The sequence below is a fragment of the Xenopus laevis genome, chromosome 1S (genome assembly GCF_017654675.1).
Source record: "Xenopus laevis strain J_2021 chromosome 1S, Xenopus_laevis_v10.1, whole genome shotgun sequence".
In the NCBI taxonomy this organism is placed as follows: Eukaryota; Metazoa; Chordata; class Amphibia; order Anura; family Pipidae; genus Xenopus; species Xenopus laevis.
The window spans coordinates 34,198,494-34,210,058 of record NC_054372.1 but is presented as its reverse complement, the minus strand read 5'-3'; the positions used below and the strand labels follow the sequence as shown (position 1 = coordinate 34,210,058).

General features: G+C 39.1%; 1 protein-coding gene across 3 annotated transcripts in view; it reads left to right on the top strand.

The window, feature by feature from the left end:
• wwc2.S (WW and C2 domain containing 2 S homeolog) overlaps nt 1-11,565 on the top strand; it is a 99,709-nt gene that overhangs the window by 66,100 nt on the left and 22,044 nt on the right. For all 3 annotated transcript variants that reach the window (XM_018243193.2, XM_041579510.1, XM_018243194.2), the window contains exons 10-11: nt 2,873-2,962; nt 8,200-8,795. In XM_018243193.2, the coding sequence (XP_018098682.1) occupies nt 2,873-2,962; nt 8,200-8,795 (686 nt within the window). The remainder of the gene's footprint in view (nt 1-2,872; nt 2,963-8,199; nt 8,796-11,565) is intronic.

The following is an 11,565-nucleotide window of genomic DNA, read 5'->3' as shown; positions in this document are numbered from 1 at the left end:
TTACATTGAGAAGGAAAAACAGCAGCCTGCCAGAAAGCATTTCTCTCCTAAAGTGCAGGCACAAGTCACATGACTGGGGGCAGCTGGGAAATTGACAAAATGTCTAGCCCCATGTCAGATTTTATAATTGAATATAAAAAAATCTGTTTGCTCTTTTGAGAAATGGATTTCAGTGCAGAATTCTGCTGGAGCAGCAATATTAACTGATTCATTTTGAAAAAAATTTTTTTCCCATGACAGTATCCCTTTAAAATTTAAAGCACAGTATCTCACTTCAAATATTTATTTGTGCAAAATCACCAATAGCAATATAAATAACATTAAAGGACTATAGGATAAATTTTTGAAAAAAACTAATTTTGTAGGCAATTATGAGTAATATATAGTTTTGCTTTAACATGGTGCTAAAAATTTATATTATCTTTAAAAATAGCCCCTTTATTGGCGCTACCTATAGATGTTCTCTGCTCCCTGTCTGTGTTTCAAATGAGGAGTGGGCGTGTCCTAATGGTCCCTGCCAGAAGCACAGTTGGAGGGGGACAGCCAATCACAGCCCTGCAGTCACATAAACACAGACAGGCGTCAGTTCCCTATCAGGTCCTGCTAGCTGCTGATTGGTTCCTGTCCTATAGTGCAGTGAGCTGAGAGCCGCCGGCTCCCCTGCACAGCCTGGGAATTCAGGGAGCAGGAAGTGGAAGAGAAGGGAGGGATTATTAGGGTTTTTGCAAAAATATTCAATAAATCAGCCTGAAACACTACTTTTTTTAAGCACAATTCTTCTATATCTAAATGAGTATAATGCACTGGTACATTTTTATTTTTTTACACAAAATGTCTCCTTTAAGTCATTGAAAAATTCACATGAAAACATTCCCCCCATATCACACCACACCATCATTCCTCTGATGACGCGCCCAAAAGTGCGAAATGCGTCAGGAGGGATTGGCTGACATGAGGTATGCAGACCTGGGTGGGGGCACTGCCTTGTGGTGTGATATGGGGGAATGTTTTGATGTGAATTTGCACAAATAAATGTTTGGAGTGAGATACTGTGTATATCTTTAAACTTTAAACATATGTAGCGTGGTAATGGACCCGTGCACAGTGCTCACTGGTAGATAACATACCCTAATTAATACGTTTTAGAGCTTCAGGGTTTTTTTGTGTGTGTTTGTGTGTGTGCTATAGGTACAAGCTGCACACAAATCCAGCAGAATGTTAACTACCAATCATAGTACATCTTTATGCACATAGCAGGGTGCTTGGTACTTACCTTGAATACTGTATAACTGCAAAAATACCTTGCATTATGATTTAAATTTTTCATTTGTACATTTTATGTCTGCAGAGCGTTTATCTCTCCCCCCCCATATGCTTCAAACCCCTATTCTTCCCTGTGATCTAGAATAAAAACTAACCAAAGAAAATATTTCTCCGTTTGTGATTGTTATTGAGAAATATTTAAAATTCTCCCTAATTGTACTTTAAATGTAGCCTTAAGAACAAAGCTGCCAAGTCTGTAAATTACTTTTACAACTATTATTTTTACTGTGCTCTAATGATGCTCTTGTCACGACCTGCAATAGATTCTCTGTTTATTAATTCTCTTTTTTTTATTCAGAGATACTCGCGCTGTATTTTTTGATGTTGGTCATTATGGTAACACTGATTGCTTGTGGAAATACATACATTATTTATGAGCAGCCGGAATCTGAATAATGGCACATTACAATTTAAATTTTACATATGTATTAGTGATCTTGGGTCATTGATAGGTGAGGCACTAATTGCAATACAGCAAGGGAGGTGGTGAGTTCATTTTTGAAACTAGGAGGAAGCGTTTTATTTTTGGTTGCTCTGTGTAGCAATGCTGTGCAGGTGAGGAGCCTATTATATGGAAACTCGTTATCCATAAAGCTCTCATTTAAATCAAAAATTCTTCATTTTTTCTAGTTTGCTTTGTCTTTGCAATTACACAGTGACTTGTACTGGAAATTAAATTGACTAGCATAGATCAAAGCAGAATATGATTAATTAAGCTACAGTAAGGCAGGGTGCTCCAAAGTATAGAATGATCCCTTATGTAGACATCCCCAGATCCCAAGCATTACTCATAAGAGGTCTTAGCTGACTTGGGGATGCGGGAATCTGTAGTTCAGGCTGTCACACATGAGCCAGTATGGTTGACAGTGTCATTAAAATGGTCGGCCAAATTTGGCCCATCACATTAACCATTGGCCAATTGGTGATATTGTTGAATGAAGCTACTCATTTATCTTCATCATGCCAAGACAATATATGCTATTCTTTAACCAAATACCTTATAAGTGTGAGAGAAGATTTGGGGCTAATACAGCATATAACAACTGGTGCCTTTGGGTCTAATAATTGGGAGCATCCAATCAGCAGATAGCAGTAACTGGGTTGTTTCATGAATACAAACATCTGCTTTGTTGCTATGGGCTAATAAACTCCTGGGAATAAAATCTTAATACCGGTATGGGATCCATTATCCGAAATCCCATTATCCAGAAAGCTCCAAATTACAGATAGGCCATCTTCCCTAGACTACATTTTATCCAAATAATCTAAATTTTAGAAAGTATGTCCTTTTTCTCTCTGTAATAATAAAACAATACATTGTACATGATTCAAACTAAGATATAATTAATCCTTATTGGAAGCAGAATCAGCCTATTGGGTTTATTTAATGTTTACATGATTTTCCAGTAGACTTCAGGTATAAAGATCCAAATTCCAGAAAGATACATTATCCAAAAAGCCCTGGGTCCCGAGCATTCTGGATAACAGCTCCCATACATGTACTCTTTTAGTAGCTGACTAAATCATTAACTATGTTTATCTGATTCAGATTAAAAATCCAAGAAAAGAAGAAAGAGCTGGTAAAGAAACTGGAAGAAGTCACAAAATCTGCCACCTATTTGCATTCTCAACTGAAAAGGTATGTCTGGGATTTGGATTGCCACCTTTATTGGCGAAATTTACCAGGCAACAGTGGAGGGAGGTGATATAACAGGGGTGGATCAGCTCTTGACCAGCTATACCAACTCTACTATACACAACTGATTACTGAAAAATAAAAGCCAGCGCCAAAAGGCACGGGAGACAAACACAGAGAGAAAGATATAGGGTAATATTGTTTTACAAAGTTGCCACCTCTTGTGCACAGCAAAATCCAATATCTTTTACCATCTAGGTGTTTCTCTCATGTAATATTCTCCACCACCAGAATAAAATTTAAACACTTTCCTTAAAAAATTTTTTTGTGTATAGGTGGGTACTCACAAACACATATTTTTCAACTTGCATATAGTAGTTCGACGAAAAGAACCTTCGAATCGATAAAGCGGATGCTTAACAGCTCACATGCAATAGATCTTGAGGAATATCCGGGTATATACTGTGAATTAACATGCAGCAGCGATAGTGTAAAATCTTTTTTAATTTAGAATAAAACAATTAAAATGCACTCACATGGCAAACAATGTTAAAAAGCATATCTATGCATCACCGTCTTGAAGGCTTCCCTTGTGCAAAAAAACGTCCACCCACTGAGTCCACCAGGAATCTTTAAGATGGTAAAAGTACAAACGCTGGCGTTTTTTCGCCGGCTTGTTTTCACTGGCGTTTCTTTCTCCTCGTGTACAGGACGGGGCGCACTCTGAAGAAGTCGCACGACGAAACGCGTTAGGCAGGTGACGTCATTGAAGTACGCCCCGTCCTGTACACGAGGAGAAAGAAACGCCAGTGAAAACAAGCCGGCGAAAAAACGCCAGCGTTTGTACTTTTACCATCTTAAAGATTCCTGGTGGACTCAGTGGGTGGACGTTTTTTTGCACAAGGGAAGCCTTCAAGACGGTGATGCATAGATATGCTTTTTTAACATTGTTTGCCATGTGAGTGCATTTTAATTGTTTTATTCTAAATTAAAAAAGATTTTACACTATCGCTGCTGCATGTTAATTCACAGTATATACCCGGATATTCCTCAAGATCTATTGCATGTGAGCTGTTAAGCATCCGCTTTATCGATTCGAAGGTTCTTTTCGTCGAACTACTATATGCAAGTTGAAAAATATGTGTTTGTGAGTACCCACCTATACACAAAAAAATTTTTTAAGGAAAGTGTTTAAATTTTATTCTGGTGGTGGAGAATATTACATGAGAGAAACACCTAGATGGTAAAAGATATTGGATTTTGCTGTGCACAAGAGGTGGCAACTTTGTAAAACAATATTACCCTATATCTTTCTCTCTGTGTTTGTCTCCCGTGCCTTTTGGCGCTGGCTTTTATTTTTCAGTAATCATTTTTTCGGACTTGGAGGGATACAAGTAAAAAAAGCCGGCTGGGAATAGTGGACTCAATTGGACATTGGTCATTCTTTCCTTTTTAGGATTTTTCTGTGTACTACTATACACAACTGCTGCTCTTCAGGCTGTGACCTCTATTTGTAACTCATACAGACAGGCCAGACCTTAAGGAATGTTTGCTGTTATTATGTATGTGCTATTATGTAATTCTTACTTGTATGAAGCTGATTACTGAAAATCTTTTAAATCCATGTGCCCCCTTTTAAAGGAACAGTTCAGTGTGAAAATAAAACCTGTGTAAATAGATAGGCTGTGCAAAATAAAAAATATTTCTAATATAGTTAGCCAAAAATGTAATGTATAAAGGTTGGAGTGACTGGATGTGTAGCATAATAGCCAGAACACTACTTCCTGCTTTTCAGCTCTCTAACTCTGAGTTAGTCAGTGACTTGAAGGGGGGGCCACATGGTACATATCTGTTCAGTGAGTTTGCAATTGTTCCTTAGCATTCAGCTCAGATTCAAAAGCAACAACTTGATGAACTGTCTTTTTCAACCCAATTTAACTATGTAACTATGTAACAGATATGACCCATGTGGCCCCCCTTAAGTCTCTGAATGGTTACTGCCGGGTAACCAGCGTAACCAGTCAGTGCAAACCAATAGAGCTGAAAAGCAGGAAGTAGTGTTCTGGCTATTATGTTACAGATCCAGTCACTGCGGCCTTTATTCATTACATTTTTGCCTAACTATATTAGAAACATTTTTTTATTTTGCACAGCCTATCTATTTACCCAGTTTTTATTTTTACACTGAACAATTCCTTTAAGAGAAATCTAATCATAAAGGTATTGTTATCCTGTAAAAACTAGGGATGCACTGAATCCAGGATTCGCCCTTTTTCAGCAGGATTCGGATTTGGCTGAATCCTTGTGCCTGTCCAAAGCGAATCCGAATCCCAGGGCCAGAACTAGGGGTAGGCAGAGTAGGCACGTGCCTAGGGCGCAAAGCTGGGGGGGCGCCAGGCATGTACCTCCTCTGTCGCCTACCCCAAGTCCGGTTCCCGACTGTCTGGTTGTTATCGCTTCTTTTTCGCTTCTGCGCATGCGCGAAAACTCCATTTCGTGCATGCGCACGCAGGTTCGTGCAAGTGCACGCGAGCGCAGGTTCGCGAACGTAGATTCGCGCATGCGCAGATTTGTGCAGGCGCAGCTACTGCCCAGCTTGCCTAGGGCATCTGGCCAGCGTGGCCCGCCTCTGCCGAATCCAATGTAAATTAGGGGCGGTAGGGAAATAACATGACTTTTTGTCACAAATTAGCATATGCAAATTAGGATTCCGTTCGGTATTCTGCCGAATCTTTCACCAAGGATTCAGCCGAATCCAAAATAGTGGCTTCGGTGCATCCCTAGTAAAAACGAGTTCTTGCATTCCTAAGACCCCCTAACATGAAAATACTGTAAATTCCTTGACAAATGAATAGCGATTAGTAAGCCATACTGTATCCCTTACTTCTGTTCAAAGCAAACACACTCCTGCAGATCCCAATTATGCTTCACACAACTCCAGCCATTCCTGCATCATCGGATATAAAGGAGACTGTGTAGAGCGGCCACGTGCATTAGAGCAATGCATAGAGAGAATGAAATCAATCCCTTTCTCTGCTTTATTAGTAGGCTGGTTAAAGAAGCAAAACTGTAGGATTGCTAAAGCTCTGTACTGATATTGAACCAAGCAGTTAATAAATTATAGACTGCACACTACTGAAATATTTTCCTGATCAATAAACCATACATTCTGTTTGTGTTTGGTGGGAAAATGTGCAAAGTGCCTGTTCTTTCGGACATGACCGTTATATACAGTAGGTGCATGCTTACTTGCTCACAGAATATTGGTACTTTTATTACTATAATGGTCTAGTCTCTGGGCATGTTTATATTTTACAGCAAAAAAGCATATACATTATTTCTAAAACATAATTGGGTACAACAGTGCTCATGTAAGAAAGGCAACAACCACTTTGTCTTAATTTGGTTTATGTATCTTTGTTGTTTTAGCATTGTGCTCTGTAGTATTAGGCATTCTTTATTTCCTTGCATTTGAATTATCACGATTCGCGTTCAGGTTACTTCATAGGGATGGGACCTTGCTATGTTACAGCTCAGAGCACAAAGGGGTTTGAATCACAAATGAATTCCCTAGTGGTGTTTTGACTAGGGGGTCTGCCTGAAACCTAATCATGTGCTTCACAAATGACACATCCCCTTTGGATAATTTAAGAAGTAGTGATAGGCAGACAAGGCTTATTTAGACCACCACTCTTTTTTACAACATGGTGCAGTAGTCAATATGTATAGACAAATACAAGAGTCCTCTGCACTCAACCCATTATCAATATATTTAAGACAGAGACATTTTGTGCATACTGCTACTGAAAAATGCCTTACCCTTTAAACAAAACAGGGATTGTTTGTCCATATATTGCAATATATTTAAGCTGGCCAACTACGTCAAAGTCATCCCATATCTGGCCAGTCCTATGCTCAATTTTCATTTGATTCATTAAGAATTCTATGGTTTCATTATACATTTTATAAAAGGGACGAATACGTTTTACCTGCAACTTACTAGCTGCTTTCAAAGTAAAACTCCCAAACTTGGCTGCCCTTTTATTAGACACCAGTGGGATCACCTGACTATAGTTGGAGGGGGTGGGAGCTACAACATGGAGCTGGTCACTGCTCTTGTAGAACTATAACAAACAAGGGAAAGTTGTGCTCACCACTAGTTTTTAAAATCATTAGGCGGGGGTGCAATGAGGCTGTGACCACAAAATACATATAGACAAATACAAGAGTCCTCTGCACTCAACCCATTATCAATATATTTAAGACAGAGACATTTATTGATAATGGGTTGAGTGCAGAGGAATCTTGTATTTGTCTATATGTATTTTGTGGTCACAGCCTCATTGCACCCCCGCCTAATGGTTTTAAAAACTAGTGGTGAGCACAACTTTCCCTTGTTTGTTATAGTTCTACAAGAGCAGTGACCAGCTCCATGTTATAGCTCCCACCCCCTCCAACTATAGTCAGGTGATCCCACTGGTGTCTAATAAAAGGGCAGCCAAGTTTGGGAGTTTTACTTTGAAAGCAGCTAGTAAGTTGCAGGTAAAACGTATTCGTCCCTTTTATAAAATGTATAATGAAACCATAGAATTCTTAATGAATCAGATGAAAATTGAGCATAGGACTGGCCAGATATGGGATGACTTTGACGTAGTTGGCCAGCTTAAATATATTGCAATATATGGACAAACAATCCCTGTTTTGTTTAAAGGGTAAGGCATTTTTCAGTAGCAGTATGCACAAAATGTCTCTGTCTTAAATATATTGATAATGGGTTGAGTGCAGAGGACTCTTGTATTTGTCTATATGTATTTTGTGGTCACAGCCTCATTGCACCCCCGCCTAATGATTTTAAAAACTAGTGGTGAGCACAACTTTCCCTTGTTTGTTACAGTAGTCAATATGTGCCATAGGAATAGGGGGCTGCTGATTACAGCTTGAGTCTTGCATAGAGTATCCAGTAAAGAGGCATCGTTTTGGTCACCGAAAATAGGAGATAGTAGAAAGTAGGTATTAGAGACAACCAGACGAAGAAGAAGAATTTTGCTCATAGCTTTTACAGAGAGTTATAATAAAAGGATGATATTGCTGGTACTCTCCTGTACTAAAGTCAGTTCAGTAGGAAGATTCTGCCAAACTCAGGGCTCCAGCCAAACAGAACAGTAAAAACCATAGCATTCAGCAATTCAATTTATTGAACCAATGATTGAACATTGTTGTATTTCTTATCAATGTTACAGCCTCTCAGCTAGCACGTTATCAGTGTCTTCTGGAAGCAGTCTTGGCTCTTTAGCTTCAAGTCGTGGCTCTCTGAACACATCAAGTCGCGGATCACTCAATTCCCTGAGTTCTACTGACCTGTATTACAATCAGAATGAACCAGCAGCAGACTTGGACTATCAGTACAAATTGGACTTCCTCCTACAGGAGAAAAGTGGGTACATCCCATCTGGGCCCATCACCACCATACATGAAAATGAAGTGGTCCATTGTCACGAGAGGATAGACTACACCAATTGCCCTACTGCCCAGCAGGACACGCAGGATACCAAACCTCCTAAATCTGTGACGTCACTTTCTTCTCTCTCTTCACTTTCTTCACTGTCCCCACCAGGCTCTCCCCCAGTTTTGGAAGGGGTGTTCTCCTTATGTACTCAGGACTCTCTCAGGACAAGTTTTGACATTTCAGAGCTTCCCGAGTCCTTTGCAGGTATGAATTTAAATGAGAATCTGCAACTGATGGAATCTATTGGAGAATCTCAAGCCCTGGTGGAGAGGAAGAATACAGGGGAAGGCTCGAGGCACCCGTCTTCAGCATCGCAAGAAGGAAGGACAGGTAAGGAAAGAACACATTTCTTGGCCTAGAACAGTTGTTGTGGATGAAACCTCTTTATGGTTACTGGAATAGGAGCAAGTTTTGCATGTTATTAAATTTCCCTTTATTATTATATGGCACAGAGCTGCTTCTTGACGAGGCAAGGATAAAATCTACATTGAAAATTTACAGTCTGTACTGTGATGTACTGTACACTCAGGTATATAAGACAGTTAGCACTTTGTAGTATTTAGACATCTAGATAATTGGGAATACAGACTGTGTTTTGAATAACAGACTGGAAGATGATTTGAAGCAGGACCCTTGGCATTGGACCTTCCCAGCTCCTTCCCTCATCAATCGCACCATGTGCAGGATAGTCTGTAAAAGCGCAAATAGTGCCCCTCTCAGAGTGGGATTGAGAAAAGCTAGAAAGTAGGGATGCACCGAATCCAGGATTCGGCCAGGATTTGGCCTTTTTCAGCAGGATTCAGATTCGGCCGAATCCTTCTGCCCGGCCAGAACCGAATCCTAATTTGCATATGCAAATTAGGGGTGGGGAGGGAAATTTTTGACTTTTTGTCACAAAATAAGGAAGTAAAAACAGTTTTCCCCTTCCTACCTCTAATTTGCTTATGCAAATTAGGATTTAGTTCAGCATTCGGCCGAATCTTTCGCAAAGGATTCTGGGGTTTGGCCGAATCCAAAATAGTGGATTAGATGCATCCCTACTAGAAAGGAAAGAATTCTAAATCCACAAAATAAATCGGATGCATCATTATTAGTGTTGTGATATTGATGGTGTTTAATGAAGCTCCCATACAAAGATTTCAAATAAACATCTTTCAGAAATGCACTTGATAATGGTCACTGTGCCTCTCCTAGCCCCCTATTGTCCAGGGGCAGAAAGAATCTTGCAATTTAACTTACTCAGAATTGTCAGAATTAAAGCAAGAAATTGTGAGGCAATTTCTCTTCCGATAACATCACCTTGTATAGGTGCAGCAGCACTGAGATTTGCCATCTAATGATCTTATTAGTGTAGAAATAGCAGAGGAGACGTGTTGTTATGCAAAGACAAACAAAGGCAGGCTAAGTGACAGTTACTTGCAGTGCTTGCCTGCTAAGCAGCCGTTTTGAAACCCTGTATTGCTGAGTGACAAAAAAATGCAGCTTGATTTCTCATTGAATAGACCCCCCACTGCATGAAAACTGTGTGAATTTAATACTTCAGCTTATTTGGGGTAATTTGTGCTTTAAAAAGAGAGAGAGAGAGAAAAGGAAACAAGAGAACAAGGAAACATTAGCTGTGCTGCTCTGCCATCTATTGACCAATAAAGATATTGTGGCTATTCTAAACAACATGTACAATGTCTACAGAGTCAACACAAAACAGTACAGTTCTTTTTTAAAATTATATTCTATCTACAGCAAAAAATACCTCCAACACACCTTTTAGTTTATACATATTTAATAAAATAATATTCCAGACTGCAGCTGGCGCAGCAAACATGAGATATTAGTTGGAGTTTTCAGGTTTTTATCAGGACATCCATAAAGGGAAACTATCGCGAAAATGAAAATTTAATATAAGCTTCAGCATACTGTAATTAGGAACTTTCTAAATACAATCAATTCGAAATTCTGCATCGTTTCTGTAATAATCAAGTTTATCTTCACTATCCCTCTCTCTGCATCTGTTTCTCTTCATTCTGTCTTTATGCAGCAGTTGGGGGTCAGATAGTCATTGACAGTTAGATCCAATATGTCTTATAAGGGGACTTCCTTTCCTAGCAGATGAATTAGAGCTTATTCAAATAACTGATTCCAGTACAAACAAAATCTAACAAAATAACTGCCTTTTGTACAAATCTTGCATGTAGAGAGACATATTTTCTGGTGGTTTAAATGATACATCTTCTAGGCAAAAGGAGCCCCCCTATAAGACTTTTTGAACAATTTTTTTTTTTTTTTGAACAGACCAACTTTTAAAGAAATTAAATGTAATTTGCATATGTTAAGTTGTGTCCCTCTAGCATGGCTGTCTACTAGGCACAATAGTTTTTATGCACATTCATTATACACTCAATATGCACTCAATGTACAATTCAAAGAAAGCACTAGTCTGGGAATGTAGTGGTGAGTACTGCTCATATGGGAGGAAGTATATTTAGGGATTCATTTTTGCCTATACAAGCCAATCCAACAACCTTGGCAGTTGGAAGTATATATATATTGCAAGATAGGTATGGGACATCTTATACACACTGTTTAGGACCTGCGGTTTTCCGTAGTTTGGATCTTCATACCTTAAGCCTACTAGAAAATCATGTAAACATTAAATAAACCCAATAGGTTGGTTTTGCTTCCAATAAGGATTAATTATAATTAGTTTGGATCAAGTACAAGATACTGTTTTATTTTTACAGAGAGAAAGGAAATATTTCTTTTTTTAAATTTGGATAAAATGGAGTCTATGGTAGATGGTTTTTCTGAAATTCTGAGCTTTCTGGGAATCGGTTTTCCAGATAATGGATCCCATACCTGTACTTTATTTGATTTAGTAATAGGAATGCACCAAACCCTGCCAAACCAAATCCAAACCCTTTTTCTGCACCTGAAAAGCTGGCACACAGGCATAAATGCACAATAAAAAGGATATCAAAGGTTCCGGTAGTCCGCTCCCTCTGCTGGTTCCCAAAGGTGTCTGTTCTCCCTCAGACTTGTACAGAAATCCAATCCGAAATTATGGAAAGAAACCAGCGCTCATCCAGCACGAGGTATAGACAAA